The 27,413-nt window shown below is 50.1% G+C and overlaps 1 protein-coding gene across 2 annotated transcripts in view; it reads right to left on the bottom strand.

The window, feature by feature from the left end:
* Positions 1-3,995: 3,995 nt before the first annotated feature.
* LOC309398476 (heparan sulfate glucosamine 3-O-sulfotransferase 4-like) overlaps positions 3,996-27,413 on the bottom strand; it is a 96,518-nt gene continuing 73,100 nt past the window's right edge. The window contains exons 2-4 of one of the 2 annotated variants that reach the window (XR_014176412.1): positions 7,101-7,777; positions 5,570-5,714; positions 3,996-4,914 (exon numbers count right to left, since the gene is read on the bottom strand). Coding sequence is in view for 1 of the 2 variants with exons in the window: in XM_081965406.1 (XP_081821532.1) it covers positions 7,138-7,777 (640 nt within the window). In the remaining variant the exon portion in view is untranslated. The remainder of the gene's footprint in view (positions 4,915-5,569; positions 5,715-7,100; positions 7,778-27,413) is intronic. The other variant, XM_081965406.1, reaches the window with a different exon arrangement.

Genomic DNA, 27,413 nt, shown 5'->3' with positions numbered 1-27,413 from the left:
ATGGTTGGCTTGTGTTCTACCCGGGTGCCTAGACCATTCTCACAAGTGTTGAGACAGGCCCTGCCTATCTTGGACCTGTGAACCTCTGGTTTTACCCTACTGAAATGTAGCACTGCAGGGTGCTTGGTGCTGTCTGAGCTTGGCTGTTTTCTTGCAGACATTTCATTACCCAAACTAGGTAACATCATAATCAATGTCAAATTATGATCTTACCTAGTTTGGCTAATGAAATGTCTGTAAGAGAACAATCAAGCTCAGAGAGCACCAAGGACCAAGGACATTTCAATCCTGAGCTACAAATATTCTCTTTTATTGTTATGTAGAACTGTGCACTTCCCTCCATTAAATTATATAGTGCTAGAGAGGCCCCAATATTCAACTATACTAGGATTCTTTCTAACATTGAGCTCATCTTCTGAAGTCATAGCAGTCCCTGCCCCAGTTTTGTGTGTTTGCCCATACGAATCGTCTTTCCACCCACTTGTGTGCATCATTGAGGAAAACATTGAAAAGCAGGGGGGCCAGGGCTAAACGTTGGGGTGCCCCACAGCAAGCCTCTCTCCAGGTAGACCCAGAACCTTAAAAACACACGCTGGACACCGTTGTTCTGCCAACTGTGAAGCCATCCGTATTCTATGGTTCTATGTTATCCAGAAGGAGGCTAGGATCAACTTAAGATACACTCAGCTGGTCCTACAATCTTTGAAAGGATATGTAACTTCTACGTTTAGTTCAGCTATTAGTCCAAGATCCCGTATTACCCTTGTGTGCTTCATATATTTATCCTAAGCAGCAATTTGCATTTATCTGTCAAATTTCAATCTCTTATTTTCAACCCATTTTTCTACCAAGGTTTTTTGAAATTTATCTCTGTCTTTTTAGGTATTCACTATCCTGTCCATTTCTGTGTTGTCTGCAAATTTAATAAGCATTCCCTTCACCTCTTCACCTCAGTCAATAATTTATTTTTTAAGTAGAGTCCAAACCTGAACTCGGGGCATCCCATTCAAGTTTGATGAGGAAGAAGAAACCCTGAGGATCCCTCGGAGTTGGAGTTTTGAGACTGGCATATTGGCCCTTCCTTGTTGTGCCCCTCCCCCAGCCATAAGCTGCACTTGGGGGCTGAAAGCAGCCCCACATGGGAATCGGGTCCCAACTGCATGGCGAGAGAAGAACTGCACAAGGCCTCGTTCACTGCCCCCCCCCGAGGGAGGGGAGGGGGAGCCACGGATCAGGAGTGTTGCCTTTGGCTGCTTTCGGCCCCTTGAAAGAATCTGCTTTTTTCCAGCACATGAAACCCTGGACTGGCCTGAATGTAGATGAGTAACCCAACATGGGGCTCCATGCTTGGAAACACGGCCTTCTGATTCCTGACCCTCTCAGAGTGGAAAGAGACATGGGGTCACCTTGATGCAACAAGAGAAGTCATGGCCATAGGGGGAGGAGCTGCCTCCCTTTCAGTTTGAGGGGCACGTCAGCCTTGAGTCCTTGGCCCAGGAGGGGCGGGTGGCCACAAGCCTTGGACACTCCACCACACATCGTCACCTTTTGGGGTGTACTAACCGAACTGGAGCTGGAGGAGATTCTGCTTGGGCTGCAATGGAAGAGGAGGCTGCCAGCCAGCCAGGAGGGCTGTTGGACGGGCCCCTCGGCTTCTCCAAAGGGCACCCAAAGGGAAGAGTTGAATTTCCCCCTCCCCTTGCGTGCCAGGCTCTGAGTGAAGAGTGTTTTTTCCTCGAGGAATGCTGGAATCCCAGTACAGGAACATCAGGCTCCTTTTTCTTTTTCTGAAAACCCCTCTATTCTAATTTAATACATAATTAAACATCTGATGACTTTTTAAGTTCCTGGCGAAGGATGGGAGAGAAGCAAGAGGGCAGGCAGTCCATGCCCGCCTCCAAGCAGGAAATCAAAGCTTCCGCTAGCTTTCCTGCTGCGAGTGGCGTCCAGCCTTGGCACACCCACCGCTAATGGTGCTTAATGGTCCCTGTAATTGGTGTCTCAAGTTATTCAAAAGTAAATTTACTAGAAAATAATTAGCAATTTTATAGTTCACTACTTCTTCATTTTGTTGATTAAAAAAAATCCAGTTGCTTTTTTCCAGTGGCACAATTATACGAGATGGTAAAATAATTTTCCCCCAACCTGCTAGATAGGGATTATGCATGACAGCCTGGAAACACACCAGAGATGGAGAGAATAAATGGAAGAGGTTCTGCTTGCATTAAGCAGCAAAAGGAAGAGGCTTGGCGGCTTCACAGGGAGCCTTTGATCTGTCCTGACTAGTTTCTGAGCAACGTGGAGTTTCTTTCGCCTGGACCAGCCAGATTCCAAGGCTCACTTCAGGCATTACTCCAAACATGGGCAGGACCTTGTAGGTCATCTACACCCACCCAAGCAGGAGACCCTACACCAGACAGATGGCAGTCCAGTCTCTTCTTGAAAGCCTCCAGTGATGAAGCTCCCACAATTTCCGAAGGCAACTTCTGTTCCATGGGTTCCTCCTTATTTCCAGGTTGAATCTCTCCTTGTTCAGTTTCCATCCATTATTCCTTCTCTGGCCTTCAGGTGCTTTGGAGAATAGCTTGACCCTCTCTGTGTAGCCCCCCCCTCAAATATTGGAATTTAAACTCTGAAGCTAGCACACAACTCCCCCTCGAGAGGCTCAGCCTCAGCACCAGGAACCTGCCACTGGAAGAATTAGGAGTTAGTGAAGGTGAGCAAGGATACGGGTGCCTAACTAGGATTGCTACTAACCATGGTATGTCCTATTGTCTGAATGGAGCCTCACTTCTGCCCCAGGGACCCTGCCGCCAAGCAGCATCAGGCCGGTGTTGAGGCTGGGCATTCAAACGTTGGTACCTGGGCTCCAATGGTCGCCTCTCAACTCGGCTCCTGGGACGGCCATGGAGATAGTCCAGGAGTGCAACAAAAGGACTCTGTCCCAAGCGCGTGGAAAGATGAAGTAGAATGGGGACAGAGGAATTATTCATTTATAAAAGACAAGAAATTGGGTTTGGCAAGGAAAATGGAATTGATGAATGCAAGTTATATAGAGAGAGGAGGAGAAAACAGAACAATTAGATCAGGGGTGTCCAAACTTGGCAACTTTAAGACTTGTGGACTTCAACTCCCAGAATTCCCCAGCTGGGGAATTCTGGGAGTTGAAGTCCACAAGTCTTAAAGTTGCCAAGTTTGGACACCCCTAAATTAGATGAATGTGAGACCTAAGGATAGAAGGATGGAGGGAGACATTTTAAGGCATACAAGCTTTGATGCCAATATAATGGCTGGCCGGTGTTGGGAGTTCATGCGTTTGTCCACTCCATTATGCAGAACAACGAGATGGATGTTTCAGGAGAAGCATAAATAGTTGAGGTGGTTTGGGGAGGTAAAGAGGACAGGATGAGGACGAAATCCCAAACCAAATCTTGCACGAACGAGTGAAGAGGCAGGCAAAGACCAAAAGTGGCCAATGGAGAATCCAGGTGTGTGTTTCTTCTCCTGCAATATCTCGGCTTTCTCCGACTCTGCACTTTGCCCAATGCTGCTCATTTCCAAAGGAAAGAGGGTGATGGGGGGTGGGGTGCCATGCCAGGATTAAGGATGTTGCTAAACTACAGCTCCCAGCATCCCCCTCTGTGGCCTTTGCTGATCGCCATTGTGGTTAGGCAACAGCTGGAGGTCGCACTGTGCCCCTCCCCCCCATACAGCTGGGTTAGTGAGAATCAGTTTGATCTGTTCGGTGTTAAGACCTCTTTTTGTCGAGATAAAAGAGGCTCTGATGAAAATTAAAATGAGCATTAAGAGGGTTTTGTGCTTTTTCACCACCTGCCTGCATTTTATTTACTCTTCTAGAGCCAAAAGGGAGTAATATTTTCTCAGCTTTGGTGCCCCACCTGCCCCTCCGTGTGAACCCCCCCCCTTCCAGAAGGCAGATGCCCCCACCCCCCACCCCAGAGCTGATAAACACAGCAGAGAGAAGAAGCTGCTGTTACAAGTTTTTATTGTGGGGTGAGTTTAGCTCCAGGTGGAGGCTTCGCATGTCCACATCGTTCAGGTGGATGGTGGAGACTCAGAGGAGGGTGGGGGGCAGGGGAGGAGGAAGAGGAGGAGGCAGAGAGGCAATTTCCCTTCCAGGCAATGAATCCTTCCATTGTCAATGGCTGAACTATAACATTGCCAGCTTTCTGGGACAATGACTCATTCCGTCTCTGGGAGCAGAAAATTAAGTATAATTTATGCCTTGCTAATTGAAATCAAATAGAAAATTCAATCTCTCCGTGCCAGGGAGGCTGACATTTAAACAGGGAAGACAAAACAGAAAAAAGAAAAAGAAAAAAGGAACGTTTCCTGGGCTGGTGGCTTCCTCAGAAGACAGACGGTCTTCTTGCACAGCGAAAGGCGAGGCTGGCAGAGGAAATGCACCAGCCGTCCAGAAAACAGGAAACCGGCAGCATTTCATACAGCGGAATTGGCCCCCTCCGCTCCTCTGTTGGGAAGGGCCACACCAACCATTAAACACCAGGGCAGCCTCCCCCACCCGGATGCCACTTTCCAGAACGGGCTCCCCGAGAACAGGGCGATCTCCTCCGTCTGCTCAGCGGCTCAACCATAGCAAAAATAAACATCTGAAGACACGGCGCAGGATGCAGGACGTGTGAAATGGCTCTTCTTCCCCAGTGGGGAGCAAGGACACCCAGCCCCCCCCCTCTTCTCTCCAGACAGCAGAGGTGTCTCCAGGGCAGAGCTGGGGCTCTCGGGGCGCCCTCCTGGTCTCGGAAAGTGGGAGGAATCGGGTGCCAAAGGGATCTCCTGAAGCCTCTTCAATCCGCTGAGCACTCACCCCCAACACTGGGGAGGGGGCAGTTGGCCCTTGGAAGTCAGGCCAGGCTCTCGTCACTGCAGGCAGATCTGCATGGAGGGAAAGAAGAAGCATCGCCCCATTACATGAGCAGTAGCAGCAGCAGCAGCAGCGGCCCGTTCAGAGAATGGCCCCCACGGACTTGGAACCCCTGCTTGGGATGACCCACTGCCCGTCTGGCAGACGAAGACATCGCCCAGGACCCCCGTTAGCCATCCCCCTTGACACCTGCTCCTCAGGAGCTTCAGGCTCTTTGGTCAAAGGTCCCACTGGCCGTTTCTCACGAGACATGTGCCTGTTTACCCCCTTTTGTCAGGGGCAAAAAGAGAGGTGGGCTGTGGCTTCTGTCAGTGGGGCAGACGAGAGAGGCAAATGTGCCTGAGGCTGCGAGCCAGAACCTCACTCATCAACCACATCAGCTGATACTGAATCAACTGGAAGGAGAAGACAGGTGGCCTTGGCCACCTTGTTCATAGGCCAGGCTTGCTGGTCCTGGCGGAGCGCACAGGCCAGCAAGCAAGGAGGGGGCCCACCTCTGGGTCCACCTGGGGGAATCGGGAGGGAATGCAGGCGCCTTCTCCAAATCCTCCAACATGTGAAGCTGCCCCGGTGGGAGCCTGGGGGTGGGGAGGAGGAAGCAAGTGGCACAGCCCACTCAGACCGTAACCGACGGTTCCTTTCCTCTTTTTTTACAAAGTCACCTACCTGAACACTTTAAATCCTGGCAAAATGGATTGCGTGACAACATCGTTCTCATTTAATAGATGAAGTCAGAACTTAATCATATGTGAAAGTCAGCTCTAGCACGTACTTCATTTTTTGTTTGTTAGATTTATAGTTGCTTTTCCTCCTCAAGAGAAGAGAGTAAGGACACTATGTTGGAATCTCAAGAACTTTTTATAAAACGATGTACTTACTATTGGCATTGTCCTCAGAAAAATTGTCTAGAATATATAGACTTCGTTTGGAAAGGTAAACAAAAAGGGACATTTTACCATGTTTATCGGAAGTGTAAAAAGCTAGAAAATTCTGGATTGAAATACTTATGTACAGGATCTGAAAGATTAACAATTGTGATAAGAGGTTTTTCTAGTGGGATTGATAGACAAACAGTTGGGGGGGGGGGAAATCATGGAATTTTGTTTTGTACATGATAATTAGTTGCAATGACATTATTGTATGTACAAAGATGGAAAGATTCGGTCTTATCCTCACTGGAGGAACAATTGGTGAAGATGATGGAATTTGCTGCTGTTGGGCAGTCCCTTATGGACTTTTTGCACAAAAAAGAAAAAAAATAAACTTACAATTTATGGATTTTATGCCTAAGGCAGGACTAGAAGCCACAGCTACCCGTTTCTGGCCTGCTCCCTTAACAGCCACACCAGACTAGCTCTCAGTAGTTACCTATATAAAAACAGAGAACTCACAGGGGGACCAGCTTCCATTTTACCCCAACCACAAACGTGATGTCCCCCTTCTCCTTGGCCTCGGCTGCAGCAGCCCATTTCCACCCCTTCCGTCTGAGAGCAGCACCAGCGCACATTTCTCCTTGGAGACCCCCCGATTGTCAAAGCACAAGGCTGCAGGCAGGACAGGGAGCCATCTCGAAAAGTCGGGCTGGGACCCCAAAGCTGGCTGAGCGGGGCTTCGGAGGGGGACAGCAGGAAGGAGATCAAGAAAGTTGCGGGCAGTTATGGAGGCTGGACTTTGAGCCCAAAGCCTGAGGCGTCTTTAGGTAATTGCAATTCTGTGATCTTGCGGAAGGCCACAAAGAGTGAAACATGACTCAAATCTGAGCAGATTACGGAAAGTTGGTGTGCTGCAGCCATCACCTTGCTGTAGTGGGAACACAAACCTCTTGCTGTTTTGCACCTGAAGCCACAGGTGCTCGCAGGTCAGAGGCCTGATCCATCCCACAAGTTCTTGCCACCTTACCTTTTCTGTGTGCTGCTGGGCTTCTGTGAATGCCACCTTTGGTGCCCTGCCTGTGAAGACAGCTCCTGACCAAGGGGGCTTGGTGCATGGCAGAGCCCACTCTGGCACTCTGCACGCCAAGGAGCGCCAGGGCAGGCTTCCCCAACCTGTTGGCCTGAGGTGGGAGGGCCAGTGTGGCTGGAGTCCCAACTGGAACGAGGGGAAGGGTCGGGACTGTAAATGTTCACAAAGGCTGCTCCCCCCCACCTGCCCCCCAGCCACAAAGGGGTTTCCTCCCTGGGAGGAAGCCATTATTTACCTCTGGAGAAAAAGCCGGTTCGTTTGCCACGGCTGCATCACATCCCTGCCTGCTGCTGCTGCTCCCACTGGAAATCCTGGCCCGTCATTTGGTAAAACATGACATTGAAGGGCTTATAAAACTTGCGCAGCCTCTGAATGACGTCCCGGTCAATGACGGGGTGAGTCCGGCCCTTGGACTTGCCGAGGCACCGGGGCGCACCGCTCTCCTCTGGCTTCTTGAGGCAAGGGAAGCCCTTGGTCTGGTTGAAATGGAAGTACTTCTCGGTCACCACCCTCCGCAGGCCCAGGAAGGTCTGCACCTTGGCCAGCTCCCCCGCGGGGTCCGAGATGAGCCGCTCCCCGCTGACGAAGTGCATCTGGGCCAGCGGGAAGTACTGGAGCCAGCTCTCCAGGTGCAGCGCGTAGAGGCCGATGCGGAGGGCGCTCCAGGAGGCGTCGATCAGCCCCAGAGTCCGGTTCTTGAAGGCCAGCACCTCGAAGGTGGGGATCTCGGGCTTCTTGGAGAGCGTCTGCGTGTAGTCGGAGATTGCCCGCGTCACCGGGTCCCGAACCACCACGATCAGCTTGGTGTCCTTGGCCATGGCGTGGATGCGCCCGGCCGCCTCGCCCGTCACGAAGTAGCTGGGTGTCTTCTCCATGGTCAGCTGGCCTTCCAGGGTCCGCGGCATCAGCTCCCTGCAGGGAGAGAGAGGGCGAGAGGCATCAGGGCCCGCCGTCTCCAGGCTGGGCGGGCACGGGAACGGGGTCCCGGGGAGCCATTAGGCCGCCCTTCGCCGCGGGGCTCGGCAGGCAGAAGTTAATTGGCCATAAAAGCCGCCCATCCCAGCCCGAGCAGCAGCCGCCATCTGCTCAATTAAGTCTATTCACTTCGGAGTCTTGCATCAAAGTGGAACATTTAGGATTACACGAGACCTTTTTGTTATGATGACATGCTTTTAAATGTCTCTGCTAATAAACTTAATATAGGCAGAGATCCCTCAGCGCTTGTCCCGTAATTAAATGTATTTACTATCTCACAGGCGAGGAGCAATGACTGCCTTTTATCTCACCTTCCCAGGCCTTGTCAATAATTAATGGCTGTGGGGTTTCCAGAGGAACTTCCCAGCCACTTCAGGGAATGGGGGGGGGGGGCGAGGGGGGGGGCTCCTGCCAGACAATGGCCTCAAACTCAGCCGCTCAATTCTGACCTGCTCAGGAGCGGAAGAAGAGCTTCCAAAGAGGCCCACCTACTGGGGGACAGAGGAGGGCTCCTGCATGGAGCAGCCCCCTCAGCAGAGCCTGTCCGGCATTGCTGGGCCCCCTCCCAGAACGTGGCTCCTCAGCTCCTTGACTGGCTGGCTCCAAAATGGACCTCTGCCATGGGGGGGGGGAGGAAGGAAGGAAGATGGGGCCACAAGCTGGGCTTCTCCCTCTGCAGCTTCTGTTGCCCTGAGCTTTGGAGGGAGATACGATGATTCCAACAGAGGATCCTGCCCTGATGCCCATCGCCCATCCTGGTTCAACCCCCTTGGAGGCCCTGCCTCACTGGGAGAGCAAGGCTGAGTCAGGGAGGGGCTTCCCCCCCCCAACCCTCAGTGGGGCTGTCTGGGTCTGGGTTGAGATTAGGAACACCTCCCCCCCCTCGCTGGAGGGAGCCCCAGTTTCCCAATTGCTGGGATGGGAAATAACCGACATTTCCAGTTTGGATTTTTGCTTCGCGCCAGCAGCCTCTTCTCTCTTCCTGGTTTCAGCAAAGGCTGCTTTTAAAATCAAAATCCTTGGAGAGGAAGGGATGTTTTTGTCAGGGCTGTTCCAATTTTGGAGCCTGCCTACATTTGTATGTCTCCCGCCTCTCCCCCCCCCCCCAGTTCATGCCTGTCCAGTGGGTCACCCTCTCTGCCTGGGCAGGCTAGTCATTATTCAGGAGTGGGGGAAGGGGCGGAAGGGGAAACCAGACGGGGGGCTGCCAGAAATGGGGGAGGACTGGAATGGTGCAAATCTCATGTTGCAGTCGGGACCTCCCTCCCACGTCTCCTGGTGAGGATCTTTGCAAAGGGATGAGCCCATTTGAGGCTGCAGGGAAGCCAAACTCCCGGGGCTGAATTTGTCCCACTGAACTGGAAGGAAAGGACCCCCTCCGTTGCTGTTCCATTTTGCACAGATGAAGCATCTGGTAAGCCTCTTTCTGATCTCCGAATCCATATTCAAGACTAAAAGCATTAATGCTGAGAACTGCTTCAATCCCTCCTTCCAGTCTCTGCCAGTAAGCAACCAAAACTCTGCAGCTGCCATTCTGGGGGGTGGGGGGAGCAGCATGTGGGTCGCCCTCTGGCCTGACTCAGGACGCTGGATGCATCAAAGACTGATGACCTCAAGGACAGGTATCTCAAAGGGGGTGGGTGGGAGTTGTGTTGTGTTTGGATGAAAGCAACAGATCTGATGGATGCCACTGGTAGGCACCTGCCTGGGCAACTCTGCAGGACGATACCCCACTAGAGCCAAAGGAGCTTGGCCCCTTGGGTTGTGTGCCATGGCAGGGAGGCCCTTCCTGCCTCACACGGAGCCCTGGCACAGGAGAAGCTGCTCGCTCTTTCCTTGGCCTGCCTGGTGTATCTCCCTGGGCAGCTCGTGCCTGTGGAAAATAATTGTTTGCCAGCCACACAACAGGCATTGAGAGAAGCCGTAAGAACACAGATGAGGGGAACCAGAAACAGCTGGAGAGGTTGAATGGTAGCCAAAGATTGAAGGTACCCAGAACATCTGGGAATTCCTGAGCCTGCTAGAAGTCTGCATGAGGGGAACAGCTGAGGTATGTCAAAGGAGCAGAGAATGTGGGCAATCCCCACCACCACCACTTCTCCCTAGTAAGCCTGGGACCAATTGTCTCTCCCTTGCAAGCCCCCCCCCCTTTACTGGAAAGGGAGAGAACGAAGGAAGGAATAGATTGTCTGGTGGGGGATGGTAAGTCACGAAGCCCCTTCCCCAAAGCTGCCATTGCCCCTGAACGAGAGTGGGGAGGAGACAGTTGTGTGGGCGTTTCTGTGCTCCCTAGAGCCACAGCAGAAGCAGCCAATGGAGAGATGGGAGTAAATGCTTCTCAGGGACCAGAGAAGTCCCATAGACTTTGGCCTCTTTCAGGTCCTCTTCCAGGCCAGTCCTGGAGAATGTTGGCTTACACAGGTGCTGGTGCCACTTCTGAAGGACTTTTACAGTTGGGCTCCCTTGTTCTGGCTTCTGCCATTCTTGGTGGCCCCAAGATGGAGCTCCACAGTGGCCCTCGACAAACAGCAAGCCACCTTGGCCTGAACATAAGATGTAGGAATGAGCCCCCAACCAAGACTTTAAACTATGGCTTCCCAATGACTCTCTTTGAAAAGAAGGTGGTTTCTGTGGCTTATTTAGCCCAGCATTTCCTGAGAATGTGCAGGAAAATCTGGAAAACCATTCTTGGGAATGACTGCCTGGGTTCTCAAAAACCTCCAGAGTGGGAAAAGCAGCAATCCCTATTCCACCGTGGTGCAGATCTTCCCCTTAGGGAGTTTTCTCTTATATTCAAGCAAAATCTGAATAGTTGCAACTTGTCCTCATTATTTCTGGTTCTTTCCCTGACTTCCCTTTATAAAGCTGAGCTATCTGTCACACTCCCCTCAGTCTTTGTTGCTCCCACGTCCCTTCAGTCTGTCCTCTGAGGGCAAAACCTCAACGTCCTTCACAGAGGTGGCATTCAGCAGGTTCTGACCAGTTCTGGAGAACTGGTAGGGGAAATTTTGAGTACTCTGGAGAACCGGTAAAAACCACCTAAGACTGGCACAGTGTATTCTGTGCCTGCCGAGTCCCAGCTGATTGGGAGGAAATGGGGATTTTTCAGTAACCTTCCCCTGCCACACCCACCAAGCCATGCCCACAGAACCGGTAGTAAAAAAAATTGAATCCCACCAGTGATCCTGCATCATCTTCATTGTCCTCCTCTTGGCTTCTTCTAAACTATCATATCCTTTTGAAAACAGACGCCCAGCACTGTACACAGCATTCCAGATGTTACAGATTTCTCTTCAAATGCAGCCAGACCTGTCTTATCCCCTCTCCTTCATGTTCAACTTGTTCTCAGTGTCCAGATGCTTCTCAGATGCCCTAATTTTTTTTACACGTTATACTTTCCACCGTACTGAAGGACACCTTTGTCCTCTCAGCTCAGTCTTCCAACCTGTCAGATTAAGTTGCAATCACATTGCCATCTTGAGCATTGACAAGACTCCCCAATTTCATGTTATCCACAAACAGCTCATCAGACGGCACGTATGCGGGGGATTAATATCAGATTGCCAAGACCGATCCCTGCCTTAATGCGGAGTCATCCACATTGACCCTCCGAGGGCAGCCAGTCCACCTGCAGCTGTGGACCCTCCTTATTCTAGTGCCACCCAAACCTCGTCCACAAGAGCACTCCTACCCCATGCCCCATTTTCCCAAGCCTGGCATCTCTACAGAAATCGCACAATGGCAGGTTTCCACCACCATCATCCCTGTCTTCACAAAATCAAAACTCAAAAGAAGGCCAGGTTGCTGATGCTTTTACAAAACCCGACTGCTCTTTCCAAGGACAGTCAGGCTTTTGCTTAGGTGACTTCAACCAAGCACAAATGAACAGCTCCTAGCCATTCTGGAGCCCCCAAAAGGCTGTGCACTCGAAAGCTTCACGGTAGAAAAGACACACATCCCGTGCCTCTCCCGCGTACTGGCTGGCTTCCAACACAGCTCCAAACCATAATGGCTGGCTTCACCCAACATGGTAAACCAAAGCCCAGCAAACCAGCATGAGATGAAATCAAGATCCTGCTCCAATTGTAGCTGTTGCAAGCATATCTGGGTGCCTGTTTTTGTTGGAATCGTTCTGTAGAAATTCAAGGGGAAGCGGAGATCAGGTGGCCATCCTGTTGTCCCCCAATTCATGGATCCTCAAAGCACCTCTTCTGATGCTGGATGAGGAGAGCATGGCAAACTTAGTCATTGCATAAACTTTGCTTGTTACGTTACACCCTAATTTCTGGTTTAGCCTCTGGATTTAGCAGAAGTTTCCACCCTGACTCACTAGCTATCTCTTTCCAGCTAAGGTGACATTAAGTTCTGAAGCCCCTTTGAAGCTTCTGTAGCTCCTGATTCTATCTGCCTGATCAGCAGTTTCCAAGTGGTGTATGTTGCCATCTGTTTTCTCCTCTTTATCTATCCTAACTGGTCATATAATTAATTATATAATTTATTAAATTTATATGCCACCCAATTTCCAGCTACTCGGTTTATTCATTTTCCAGAATTCTGGGAGTAAAAAGGAAGAGACGACTCTTCCAACAGCCGTGAGAAAGTATTTTTGTACAAGAGAAAAACACTATTTTTTTTCTTTTAATTTCTTAAGTCTTCCCCAGTACCGCCACATCTTATTGTTGCATCACAGTGTGGCTACACCCTGGAGAGGAGAAGGCAGCATGCCCACTCCTGCAGGCCAGGCCACTGAAGAACCAGAAGCCTCCAGTCATATCAAACAGCTGCCGCTTTTGAGAAGAAGCACAATATGAGTTGATCTCATAACACTGGTGGCTGATCTCTTTTCACAACCCAGCTGCCTCCTGTGCCAACCTGGAGTTATCCCTCAAAATATGAAGGTGTGTGCTAAAAACACCAGGGCTGCTTCCCTCCCCACATTCAACACAGACTTTTCAAGGTTTTCTGATACTAACATTAGCAGTAAATTGGTAGAATCCAAAATAGAAGGAGGAGGATGAGAAGGTCCAAGTTGCTACAGCAACTGCCAGATGGATCTGGAAAATATACTGAGAAGAAAATCGATGGGAACCAGAGGGCCGCTTTCAGTTCCGGTCACTGCGTGTCCCTTGTACACACAATCAGTTTTTTGGCCTCAACACAAGAGGTGCCCCTAGTGAGCCCATGAAAGGCAACTGGCAGCTTCTAACACCTCCATAACAGATGGGAAGTTCCCACATCCCATTCCTTTACTTAAAATTCAGAGGGAAGAAAACTGGAAAGTCTTAGCATTGAATGTGGGAGATATTCTCAAATAAAATGAATGGAGCCTCTGGAAAGGGATCCTGTGTTAAGAACTTGGTGCTCTAAACTATTAACGTCTCACCCAGGGTGGAGTTGGATGGCATGGCAACTGAGTGGCTGAGCAGAAGGAATGCCCACGATGCTCCCGGGCCTTTTACCCTTCCATGCTTGCATTAATGACTTAGTAGAGGAGCTGGAGGGAACGTCAATCAAGTCTGAGATACAATTAGGAGGAAGTGTAGAAGACAAAAAAAAGTCTTGGTAGCTTAGAGAAATGGGCTGAGTTTTAACAGATCATTAGGAAATTCTTTACTCGAGAAAGGGAGAAAAATGTCCTGGATATCGGATGAAGGAGACTGAGATGCTTCAAATATGTGAGAAGATTTTGGACCAGCAGTGATACAAGCTGAGAATGAGTCAGCAGCTTGATGTGGCTGCAAGAAGGGCAAATATATTGTTTGGAAGTATAATTTCCAAATCATGGGAAATTAACCTATACCATCCCATCTAAGTTTAAAACAGAAGCATCATAGTAAAAGTAAAAATAGTCAACAATCCTAGTTAGTGCACGTATCGTGTGTGAATATTTTACAATAATGAAGCCAGCCTGGGACTCTTAGAGCATCCATTCTAAGGGAAAAAGCCACAACTGAACACACAAAGTGAAAAATGAGCCACGGATGGGGCCTGTTGGGGATGTGACCTAATTTCTCCAGGGCTTTGGGTGGGCTTAGGAAATTCAGCAGGAACAGCATCCCCCTGAGAGGCAGCTGGAGGGAGACCTCTCTCCAAATAAGCTGTGGGCTCCTTCCAGCGATAAAAGGGGACAAAGGCACCAATGGGGGTCCAGATACCCTCTTAGACACCGCTGATCCGAAGGCGCTTTGGAGCCCTCTCACAGTGCTGAGGGCCTGGGGTGCAGGAGGTGCTGGAGGGAGCACCAGGGGCTCTACAAGCACTTGTAACCCCCAGGGCAGCCAGTGCCCAATGCTGCCTTCCCAACCCAGCCTTCCGACGGCTCTTCCACAGCCCAGGCCATGTTGGGCCAGGGGAGGGGGTCGCCTGGTGCTGTGTCCTGGGCAGAGGACAATCCAGATTCCCCTGGCTGAGGTGGTTTCCGGAGGAAACCTGGTGGTCCATTGGTCAAGCAAGAGCAAGGCATGGCAAGAACATCCCCCTAGGCCCTCCGATGTCATCTTCTGACCCTGAGCTGTAAACTCCTTCCTGGCGGCTGGGGATTCCCTCCCTCCAGCACTACCACCACCCCCGTTTCTTGCCTGCTGGGCTGAAGCCTCCCCTCCCCCTGGGGTCACAAGAGCAGCTCAGCCACGTCCAGCCTGGCCCCGCCTGGCTCACCCTGGCTGGCTGGCTTCAGCTTCAAGGCCAGCTGCACCTGAGCACAAAAGAGCTACCCCCTCCTCCCTCCTCCAACACCACCACCCCCTTTTTCTGACCCAGGCTGCCTCCCAGTTCCCATTGATTATGCATGCAGAAGCGCAATTCCCCAGCATCACCGCAGAGCATTCGGCTTCCCATTATTGGAGGCCCTGCTCGCCCCTTGTGGATTGGCTGGCTGCATAATGGCCTCTGCCTCATTTACTGCTGGGGGTGGGGGAGGGGGGAGATGCTCCACTGCAACTGAGGAGAGAGACCCCGGCTGGCTGGTAATTCAGGGGATGTTTATGACCCACCGCCACTGCAGCAGAGGCCCCAGGGGCTCAGACAGCTCCTGCCCCATCTTGTGGGGAGGGGTCTGCTCCAGCAAAACAGCCATCCTGTGGACGCCCACCAGGGTGACAGTTCAGGCCCTGATGTAGACAGAATGCTATTTAGATACGTTTGTACATTTAATCAGATTTTTCACTGTTTTCAGCAAGATGTGGCCTCCATCCCTGTCTGCGGCATTTGGTTCGCCTCAGCTGAGACAGAGAATAATCAAGATTTATGATGGTCATTCCAGCCCTGGATCCCACTCAGTTGCCTGGAACAGCTTGGCTTCCCTCTCGGCATCCATCGGACCAGCTCTGCTCCGTGCTTAGAGACTGAAGGCCCTTCCTGCATCCTGCCATTAGCAGAAGAAGGCCCATCCTGCAGCCTTCCAGAGGCATCTTTCTTCTGCTAATGGCACCACTGGGCTTCCCCCTCGCTCTGCCAGCTCAAAGAGGCACCTGTGCCCACCAGTGGTTGGTCTCCGCAGTCCCTGCCCACCAAGAATGCTATGCCAGGGAGGCTGACAGGGTGACACCATCCCGCAGGCAAGCAGAATCTCTCGGAGACGGATCCTGCCAACCAGCCTCCCGGATTTTCTTCCGAGCAGGCAAGCGCGACTGAAATCCATCTGCTGCCAAGCAAATGTCACTCTGCCATCCTTCCCCGCTGAGATGCCGGAGGAGAGCAGATCTCACCACATGCCAAGGAGCGAACACGTCTCCCACATAAACAATGGTTCATTAGCTGGAGGAGGTAATCAAAGGCATGTTTGGTGTTCAGAGGAGCCTCGTATTTGCAAACACTGGCTTATCTCACAGGCCTTGAAGCAATTCTGGTGGGCGAGGAGGAGGAGGAGGAGGAGGAGGAGGAGGAGGAGGAGGAGGAGGAGGAGGAGGAGGAGGAGGAGGAGGAGAGCCTTAGCAAGAGGGGGAGTCGACCAGAAAGCCGAGCAGGCCAAGTCTGAATTTCAGCTCCATATCACTGGGCTGCAACTCCGAGCGATCTGCACCTGAAGGATTTTCCTCCCAAGGAAAAAGCAGCCGGTTGTGGCTTGAGAGAGCAGAGGCCGCAGGGAGCAGCCCCTCCTTCCTCCTGCCAGCTCAGGCTGCATCTTGAGAGAGAAAGGCTCCATTGATGCCTTAGTCAGAAAGAGGAAAGCAGAGACGGACCCTTTGAAGCAGAGAAAAAGCAGTCTGGGAAAGGATGAGGAGGCAGCTTCCGATGAGTTGTTGATTGTAAAGGCAGATAAACTCTAGTTTTCACACTTGCTTCCCAACAGTGGACACAAGGATGTCAATACACGCATGCTGGAATGGCACAAATTTACTCTATGCCTCCAGCTATACCCAGGGCCAAAATTCTCATTATGCCTTTTTCCTTTTTGTCCTTTTCTAAACACAAAGGTGTTTTCCTGACACTCCACTGCAGGCGTCCAGGCACTCAATATCCCCAAGTCAGGGGTGAGGGCTTGCTTTGGCTTCTATGCATTGCTTCACTGAATAAAACCTGCCCTGAAACAAGAGTGACACAAAGTAGTCAAATCCAAGAAAAGTCGCCCTTCTTCTCTCTTTTGCACGGGCCAAAGTGCTCTTGTCTAGTTCTGTCCATCATACATCAGGAAGGACATGGAGAAGCCTAAAAGATCCAGAAGAAAGCAAGATGAGGAAAGGCTGGGAGGAAAAAGACTCTGGGGACTACAGAGCTTGAGCCTGACTTGACGTCTTGTCCAAGTCCCCTTCCCTTCAGAAGGGGGAAGAGTCAACAGCCTTTCCCAGAGGTTCACAGTGGACAGATTCAATTCTGGTTCAACCCCACAACAACTATTCCTTCCCCATCATTCTCTTCTTCTCCACATAATCTCAGCTGGAGCCAGATGCTCAGCTCCTTCCCCACAAGGCCCCTCAGGACTGAGAAAGATCCCGAGGCAGGATATGAATCCCCAGATGGTCACTAAAGAAGCAGCCTCAGACAAATGACCACGTCGTCTTCCTCAAGTATCTGAGATTCACCCATATGGGAAATGACTAGCATAGGAGGTGGAGGAGTTTATTTGAAATTATTTAGTAATCAAGGCATCAAGATCATGCAAAGTGACAGTATCGTTCTATCTGTGCTACTGAGGCCATCCTTCAAATACTGCATCCCGGTCTGGTCCCCGTGATACAAAAAAAAAAAAAAACATTCTAGAAAGAGTACAGAGAAGAGTAACAAAGACCATTAGGGGTCTGGAGGCTAAATTGTATAATGAATGGTTAAGGAAAGTAGCTGTCCTCCTATACTTGAAGGTCTGTCAGCAGGTTGATTTATTCTCCAAAGCACCAGGGGAGGACAAGAAGCAACAAAGCCCATCAGAGGAAGATCCAACCTGGATCTAAGAAAGGTAGTAAGAACAATTAGTCAATGGAGGAGCTCTATCGCTGGAGGCCTAAGAAAAGTTTGGACAGCCATTGGACAGGGTTGGAATAGGACTCCCATCCTGGGCAGGGGGTTGGACCAGAAGATCTCCAAGATCCCTTCCAGCTCTATGATTGGACACTGGTAAGAAAGTCCACAAGTGGATAATATTACTCGGAAATTGAGGAGAAGACAGACCTTGCTCCTTAGAAGGAAAACTAAGACCAGGATGCCGATGCCTTTGCATGAGCTCCGTTTGGCCAACCTGGAGACCAGGCAGCTCTCCCCTCCAAGCAGGGCACAAGAGAAAACATCTTGATTCCCATGGAATGTAGAGAAAATTGGGGGGGGGGGAGTAGAAGTCTCCCTATGCTATGAAAAATAAGGGAACCCCCATGGCAGGCCTGGAATCCTTTTCTGGTGCAGTCACGGCTCCTAGGAACCGTAGAGAGCTAGCCAAGACTTTGAAACATATGGACACTCCTGGAGGCTGAAGGAAAGGCTCCAAGAAAAAACGGTCAGATAAACCAGTGAGCAGAGACAAGGCAGGCCTCCACCAAACACTGAAGGAAATGGGTTGCGTTAGTTGTGTACAAAGAAGCCACACCTGCAGCTATATAATAACAGAAGAGGGCATCATGTCAGGCCATTTCAGCTGCAAAAGAAATTCCAAAAACTAGAAATCAGATTCTGCAAAGACCTAAAAGAATTTTCATTTAGCTCCAATGAAAATCCCCTGTAGATGGGCTTGCACGGAGCAAGCGGGATCTCTTATGCCTTGGCTCTGAAGAGATCTGAGAGCTTCCAGGCTGTTAAATGGAAGAAATTGGGGTCAAATTCCTGAAGTCTATGTTGATAAGGAAAATTTGTGGGAAAGATGGAAAATGAGTCCCATGATTAAGAAAATATATTGAACAAATGCAGATGATCAGGTACAATTGGAGATGTCTAATCAAGATGTCTAATCAAGATGGAGGCCTGACAGAGTCATGTCAGGCTCTCACCATGAAGGGTGAGAGAAGTGGTGGTGAGGTAGACAACTCTGGTTTTGGAATGTCTGTGGAGATTCTCAGTCATCCCGGATTCTTGGACGAGAAGCGAAATGTCCTCAAAGAAAAACAAGAAAGTCCAGTTGCCTCTTGAGAAAACATTGGTTTCTTTTACAGAAATGGAATTGCTTCTGTCCATGGAACCCTGGCAATTTAATGGTAACCAAGGATGGGGAAATCAGCTCCGGAACACCATGGCATTTCACCAACCTGTCTCAAGGTTCTATGCACACCGACATAGTTACTAAGGTGCTGAAGCAGAGGTGGCATTCAGCAGGTTCTGACAAGTTCTGGAGAACCGGTAGCAGAAATTTGAGTAGTTCGGAGAACCGGTAAATGCCACCTCTGACTGGCACCCCCCCCCCATCTATTCTCTGCCTCCCCGGTCCCAGCTGATCGGGAGGGAATGGGGATTTTGCACTAAAGTTCCCCTGGAGTGGGGAGGGAATGGAGATTTTACAGTATCTTTCCCTTGCCACGCCCACCAAGCCATGCCCACAGAACTGGTAGTAAAAAATTTTGAATCCCACCACTGTGCTGAAGTATTTACTGCGGTTTAGGCAGATAACCGCAGACAGATCGTAATTCATATACCTAGCAAAGAGTGCTTCGCTGCCCTGAAAAGAAGCAGATGCAGTCCAAGAAGCAAGAAAGCAGTTTCAATACTTTCCAGGAGTCACAGAACGCCCAATTCGAGAGTTGGCCACTCCAAGAGTCATGAGCTAGAACACTGAACTAAGACTCAAAGCAAAGCAGCTACTTAAATCTGCCTGCAGCCAGCTGGCCGCAATTACTCAAGGCTTGCCCTCTGCCTAGTGAGGAGCCTCATTGAGAAGCCTTGTCCTGCTTGCCACTGCCTGTGCCTAGACCTGGAGCTGGAGTGGGCTGGTTCGTGCCCCATCGTTTGACTGCTCCAGCTGAATAGGAAATGTTGGTGGCTGATCAGCCTCAAATGAATCCTGGCTTCATGAATCCTGAGACTAACAATCCTGAAGCTGACAATCCACAGGACAAAAAGGACAAGCATAAAAAGTGGAAAGAGGGGCACATAACTAAGGTACCTGAATATCAGCAAATAGCCTGAGCCTGCAAATATGATGTCAGTAAAGCTAAGGCTCAAATTGAACCACGGCTTGCGACTAAAGTCAAAAACAACAAAAAAAGCTCTTTCAACGTGTAAAAAACAAGAAAAAAGTCAAGGAAATGATTGGTCCATTAATAGAATCATTATGACGGAATTGGGACAAAATGTTGAAATGAGAGTTGGCTTCTCCCCTCTTTAATTCTAACATCCTCTACATGCCAAGCTGTTGAAGAATGGACAGCTTGGTCAGGAATGTTTCTGTCCTTAATTTAATCAAAATTGGGAACACAAGAAGAAGTGCTGGAATAATGCAGCTACTGGTAAACAGAGTCTTTAACCATTTGAAATGACAATTGAACTTTCACACTAACAGAAGGTCCCATTCAGCACATCCACTCATCCCAGGAACATCTGCCCTTAGAAGGGGCTCAAAATGTCTCATCTTCAGCTGGAATTTCAAGTGCCGATACAGATGGAGATGACTGGATAGAAAAGGCCTTGGGAATATTGCCTTTTGAAAGCTTTCCTTGAATTTTATGTACTGATTAATGATGCAGAAACCCTCCAGTTAAAGTAATTGCACTGTTCTGCAGTCCACAGGGACCTGAAGGTGCAGATCCAACTCAATCTACATGGAAGCTAAAAGGTAAATGTGAAATTTGCCTTGGAGGATTGTGAGGAAGGAATGTCTTAAAGGCATGAAAACAATGGCTGGTTAAAGGCTCTCTTATTCATGGTCAAGTAGAAAACTATCATGATTAAACAGAGGAGGAGACTAATACGGAATAGAAGACCAATGCAGCGTCATCTGCATGAATGCAGAACGGTTGCAGGAACTGGTTATCTCTCGTAATGAAAAGAAGGGAGTGTGTGACATGATAGCAAAGCACCAAAAAGCAAGATGAGAAGTAATGGGTGGAAACTAATCAAGGAGAGAAGCAACCTAAAACTAGGGAGGCCTTCCCTGGCAGTGAGAACAATCAATCGGCTTGCTTCAAGAGGTTGTGGGTGCTCCATCACTGGAGGCTTTCAAGAGATTGGAAATGGTACAGGGTCTCCTGCTTATAATAATAATAATAATAATAATAATAATAATAATAATAATAATAATAATAATAATAATAATAATAATAATAATAATAATAATAATAATAATAATAATAATAATAATTATTATTATTATTATTATTATTTTATTTGATTAGCCGCAACCCTCTCCCGAAGGACTCGGGGCGGCGTACAATCAAAACGGATAAAAATACACATAAGACAAACATATATACAAAAAGGAACAGAGACATATACATATGTGCATGGAGGAGAGTTGACTTATAAGTGAAAGACAATTAAAACACAATTTAAAATCCCCTTAAATAAAATTACTAAATTAAAAAACCCATCAGGAGCGTTACGAAGTTATGGTTGAGCCAGGCCAGCTATTTGGAAAAGGTGGGTCTTGAGCTTGACACGGAAGGAGCGGAGGTCAGTAGTGGTCCTAATATCTGGGGGGAGGTCATTCCACAGGGCTGGGCCCGCCACAGAGAAGGCTCTGCTCCTAGGCGCCGCCCCATGGCACTGTCTGGTGGACGGCACCTGGAGAAGTCCCTCTCTGTGCGAGCGGATGGGTCGTAGGGATGTATGGGGCAGAATACGATCCCGCAGGTAACTAGGTCCTGAGCCATGGAGCGCTTTAAAGATCGTAATCAAGACCTTGAAACGCACTCGATAGACCACAGGAAGCCAGTGCAGCTCGCGAAGGAGAGGTGTCACATGGGAGTACTTAGTACTCCCCATAATCACCCGCGCGGCCGCATTCTGGACCAACTGCAGTCTCCGAGTGCATTTCAAGGGAAGCCCCATGTAGAGAGCGTTACAGTAGTCCAGGCGAGACGTCACCAGTGCATGGGTGACTGTGCGTAGGGCGTCCCGCTCCAATAGGGGGCGCAATTGGCGCACCAGGCGAACCTGGTGGAACGCCCCCCTGGCCACGGCTGTCACATGATCATCCATGGACAGCCTGGCATCCAGGAGGACGCCCAAATTGTGCGCCCGCTCCACGGGGGCGAGTTGAATGCCCCCAATGGCCAGAGATGGAATTATCTGGTTGAACCGGGGAGCCGGAACCCACAGCCACTCCGTCTTGGAAGGGTTGAGCCTGAGTCGGTTGTCATCCATCCAGACCCGTGCGGCTTCCACACACCGGGACATCACTTCGACGGCCTCGTTGGGGTGGTTCGGGGTGGAAATGTACAGCTGAGTATCATCAGCGTACAGATGATATCCCACCCCGAAACCACGGATGATCTCACCCAGCGGCTTCATATATGTGTTGAACAGGAGTGGCGAGAGGACCGACCCCTGTGGCACCCCACAAGTAAGGGGGCTTAGGGTCGACCTCTGCTCCCCTGCCAACACACGTTGCGTCCGGCCGGAGAGGTAGGAGCCGAACCACCGCAAAACGGTGCCCCAGACCCCCAGCCCCTCCAGTCGGTGCAACAGGATACCATGGTCGATGGTATCAAAAGCCGCCGAGAGGTCTAATAGGACCAGGATAGAGGAACAACCCCTATCTCTGGCCCTCCAGAGATCATCTACCAACGCGACCAAGGCCGTCTCTGTGCTGTGCCCAGGGCAAAAGCCGGACAGGCGCGGGTCTAGATAATCATTCTCCTCCAGATGTCGTGGGAACTGAGAAGCCACCACACTCTCTACAACCTTCGCCAAAAAGGGAAGGTTGGAGACAGGACGATAATTGGCCAGCTCCGTAGGGTCCAGGGAAGGCTTCTTGAGCAAGGGTCTCACCACCGCCTCTTTCAAGGCAGCCGGGAGAGACCCCTCACCCAATGAAGCGTTCACTAGGCCCAGGAGCCAGTCGCGTGTAACCTCCCAGGATGCCAGTACAAGCCAGGAGGGACACGGGTCCAGCAAACATGTGGTAGGTCGCAGTCGTCCACGCAATCTGTCCAAATCCTCGATGACAACCAAGTCAAACTCCTCCCAAAAAGGTTTCTCAAGACTCGCCACTGGCGTCTCGACTGGGCCACTGAAGGGGACCCAATCCTTCCGGATTTGAGTGACTTTATCCTGCAGATATTTCCCAAACTCCTCTGCCCTACCCTGTAAAGGGGCCTCCCGCGGCCTCTGAAACAGAAGGGAGCGGGACACCCGAAACAGGGCGGCAGGGCGGTTCTCTGCGGATGCAATGAGAGCGGCACAATATTGACGTTTGGCCGTTCTCAATGCCACTAGGTACGTCCTTAAATGGGCTCGTACCTGTGCTCGGTCAAATTCGGATCGGGAGGATCTCCAACGACTCTCTAGGCATGTCTTGTGGCGCTTCATCACCCTTAGCTCCTCGGTAAACCAAGGAGCCAGGGTGGATCGTTGCCGCCGGAGAGGCCGCAAACGCGCCACCCGGTTCAAGGCCCCGGTAGTCGCATCATTCCACGCGGCCACCAGGTCCTCTACCTGAGGGCGGGTCAGGGCTGCAGGAGGTGGCCCAAGCTCCGTCTGGAACCTGTCTGATTCCATCAAGCGCCTGGGGCGGAACCATCTAGTGTTTTCCGGTTCCGCCTCCCCGCAGCGAGGGGTAGCACCAGGGAAGTCAAGTCGGAGGAGTGAGTGATCTGACCATGACAGAGGAGTGATGGTTAAATTCACTCCTCCCAGATCACTCAACCACTGGCGAGAGACAAAAACAAGGTCCAAGGTGTGACCTCCCTCGTGTGTCGGGCCCTGAATCATTTGAGTCAAGTCCATGGCTATCATGGAAGCCATGAACTCCCGAACCCCCTCTGATGCTTCTCCCATCGACGGCAGGTTAAAATCCCCCATCACTAAAAGTTTGGGGGTCTCAACCGCCACCGATGAGATCAGCTCGAGGAGCTCAGGCAGGGTCGCTGATGTATGGCGGGGAGCCAGGTATACTATCAGCAAGCCCAACTCCCTCCCAGGGCCCCATTTCACAACAAGGGATTCACATCCGGACGTCTGTGGCACAGTGGACTCCCTCGGCTCCAAGTCCTCCCGGATAATCACTGCTACCCCACCGCCCCTTCCCCGGGCCCGGGGCTGGTGAAATGCTTGGTAACCTGGTGGGCACATTTCCACGAGGGGTAACCCTCCCTCGTGGCCCAACCAGGTTTCCGTTATTCCCGCGAGGTCCGGCTCCCCCTCCAAAATTAGATCATGAATGAGGGGGGCCTTATTGACAACGGACCTTGCATTGCATAACAACAGCCTCAGGCCCTGGGCCTGCAGATCCTGACCACCTAGAACGCGGGGGTTGGTACAAGCGACCGGGTGTAACCAGCACCCACGGTCTCCCAACCGACTACGAGTTGTTAATCTGTCCTCGTATCTGCCCCTCCCTACGACTGTTGGAATCAAGGAGCCCTGTATAGGAATGATATCCTCTCCCCCCTCCTCCTCTCTGCTCCTTCTGCTCAAGACCCCACCTGGTGACCTGGCTCTGTCATCGCTCCTGATCTGACCCACCCACCCCCCAACCCCTAAACCCCTAAAAGAATTTTAAAAACATTTAACTAAAAACCCCCTAAGTCTCCGCTTCCTCCACCTCTCGGGATTAATGAATCCGTCATCAAGGTGGGCCCTTGAAAGGGCGGAGGGCCACACCTGCGAGAGGGGGGATTCCCGCAGTAGGATTAGGTCTAGCCTAGAGTACATATGCTGTTAAAAATTCATCAGGGCCTAGGCTCTGTGCTGCAGATGGTGTGGTCATACGCCATAGTCCAATAAAATTGAAAAAGCCGGGTTCCGGTGCAAAGAGAATCGTCCAGTCCAAGATGAGGGGGGGTAGTGATGATAATAAGATGGTCAGGTGCCGGTCAGTAAGTGGGGGCTAGTGGGTGGTCAATGGTGGATGGCGAGGGGTAGATGGATTTTTGCTTGATAATGGGCAAGGGGCAGATGGTCAGTCAGATGAAGATAAGGAGGTAAAAACCTCCAGGGTGCGCACGGATGAAAAACAGGGGCAGTTGTTAGTCCAAAGGTCAGCAGGGGGGGGGGGTAAACGGAACAGTCAAGGAGGTGGCTGGCAGGGGGTAAAAACTCCCCTGCCAAGTCTGATGTTAAACCTCCTGCCAGTTCCCAACAAGCCTGCCAGTTCCCAGCAAGCCTCCCCCCCAGCCTCCAAGCAGCCTCCTGGAACGCAGCCCTTCTCCTACCAGGCCTTCGGCTTGAGCAGGGGGTTGGACTAGAAGACCTCCAAGGTCCCTTCCAACTCTATTATTCTATGTTCTGTGCATCATTATAATGAGAACTATGCCAAGGCATTGGGACAGGTCATCAAATAGAGGCCTGGCTGATTCCTTGGGGCCCGAGGAGCCATCCTATTATGCTGGCAATGATGCTAGAACTGATTTGAAATCAAAGAAACCCCTCCCCCCCATGAGGTGGCTGCTTTGATCTCAGCTACTGAATCCAAGAGAGTCTTGATTTCTGTCTCATGCACACAAAACTGCTTGCTCATAGAATTGATGGTCCACCAGGGCCCCTAAATCCTTTTACATGCTCTAAAACTACACTAAGCCTCCTCGGTCCTGCAGCTGATTTTTCCTAGCCAGATGCAGGATATTTGTCATCACTGAATATCCTCTTGTTGGATTTGGTTCACATCTGTTGAACAGTGTTGCCATCTCTGTGGTATTAACCAAACCCCCAGTTTGATGTCATTTGAAATTCAAAAGGTCTCTCTTCCCTTACAAACTCTGGGTAGTTTATAGTACAGAGGATGGCAGACTGCAATTACTTTGGGGTGGTGTTTTTTTTTTGCAGATCCTTGGACCACTCTTTTATCCACCTTCTTCCCTCCAAATATCATGAAAATGGTGGTTTTCCATCTAGGAAACAGAAGGCATAAGGATACGATGGGGAAAGCCCTGCTGGGCAGAAGTTCTGGTGAAAAGGATTGTGCTACAGTGGCTAACTAGAAAGTGAATTTGAAGTAACATTCCAATGTAGCTAGACAAAACGCAAGTGCCATTTCAGGCTGTAGCAACAGGAAGGTTGTTTCCTAAATTGCAGGAAATAATTGATCCAAAGCAACCGGATCTCTTTGTTTCATAAAGTGGTCGTTTTAATTAAAGACAGGAACACAGAGGATCCAGCATACTTTGACTTCACAAAGCATTTGACAAAGGCTGCCATGAGGTTCTAGCAAGGAGGTTGTAAAATGAAGTTTTTAAAAAAGAGAATCCAAGGCCTGAAAAAGTTGGAGCACCTCATAGTAAGCTGCATCTCTGCATTCCTAGTCTGTCACTCAATAACCAGACAGTGGTGGCTCTGCCATTGCATGGATGCAGGGCTGATTGAATGATCCTGCCCATAAGTTTGATTGCTTCATGGGCCCTGCAACACCCTGGAGGGAAACGTCAAGGGGCTGCAGGACTCCACACCACCCCTGGCCCATTCAATATATATGACGGATGTGGATGTGGGATTATTAAACTGGAGGGGACATAAAGAGAGGGATGAAGTGGAGAGGAATATCACCATTTGAGGGACAATGTCAAGATTCAGGGGGATCTTGACAAGCTGGAATAGAAATTCATCTTGTTGGGCAAAAATCACTTCATCAGAATTCAACTGGCAAACATCCTGTCCTACATTGGGTAGGAAAAATCAAGGAAACAAGCAGAGGATGACATGTTGGGCAGCAGTAAATGCAAAGCATAATCTAAATACTGGGCAAAGTGGATCACAAGCTGAACCTGCACCAAGAGTATGATGCAACTTCAAGACAAGCAGGTAAAACCCTGGACAACAATGGCTTAGTTCAGAGTCATCATTTCCTACCTATAATTGTGTTGGATGGACTATTGCCTCCAGTTTGGGACACCTGAAGTATGTCTGAATGGGAGCAATCAAGATGGCGAAGAGCTGAAAGGAAAAGCTGGCTAGGAATCCTTGGAGAGGAGGAGGGCTTGCTCAGTCTGGGTAGAGGACAGCAGGGAAACACCAGAGTCAGCTTGAGATTTTGCATCATTTCAGGATTAATTCAGCTGCTTTGTGGTGCATAGTCCAATGCTGGCAGATTCATTGGTCTTTCAACAAAGGCCGTTGCATTGCTAGCTAAACTCATTATCATCTTGGTTCAGCACACACTGGGCAAGGCTCTCACACGGGCAGACTGAAGCCCCAAGGAGTGGCAAAGGAATCTTCCAATAGAATTTGTTGTGGAGGCAGCTGGGCAGAGGGATTCCACACAGCAATACCACTGGTCAAGCTCCCAGGCTGAACTCTTTGCATCCAAGTAGAGACTGGCCCTCCTGCCTGGAAGGTTGCTAACTTAAACTCTGGCCAGTGTCAGCACAAAATGATTTCAAATATCATCCCTTCTGTGGACTTCCAGGGGAGGTCTGGTGAACTGAAGACAGTGCTGCAAAAGTGGAGCTGATCACCACATCAAAGACCAAGGAACTGGTGAATAAACCAGGTCTTTGGAACATTTCCAAATAAGGAGTGGATGGGAGATTGCCCACATAAACTCTGGGGGTCTGCTCCTTGCAAGGAGATCATGGGAACATGGTTTTCCACAGCTATGAGCATCAGGCATGAGATGGCATTAGGCAATTTGCTCATAACCATGAAGAATTTTAAAGGACACCAAGTTTGCTAACTTCATTTTCTAATCATTTTTGGAAATTGCTCATTAACTACTTCTTAATTATTGGAGATCTTTGGAATGACAAGTTTGAAAACACCAGATGAGTCGGCCTTCAATCCTGAAAGAAAATTTTAATCATAAGCTGAAGAGTTGATATGAACCACGATTCAGAGTCTGTCTCTGACCTTGAATTTGATGATGTTACTTCAGGTCAGCCCATGCTTCAGGATGGTCGGCCTCTGGACCCAGCAGGCCAGAATTCAACTGAAGGTGATCAGGCACAGGAATCTCCTGTTCGGCTATAGTGTCAGATGACAAGGCACAATCCCCAAGCATGTACTGAAGCGAGAAGAACAATGTTCCTCAGTGAACCTTCTTATGAAACAAAGGGCACCAAGATATGAGTAA

Source organism: Natrix helvetica (assembly GCF_964273705.1).
Source record: "Natrix helvetica genome assembly, chromosome: 13".
NCBI lineage: Eukaryota > Metazoa > Chordata > Lepidosauria > Squamata > Natricidae > Natrix > Natrix helvetica.
Note: the sequence above shows the minus strand (reverse complement) of the source record. Positions and strands in the feature narration are given on the sequence as shown.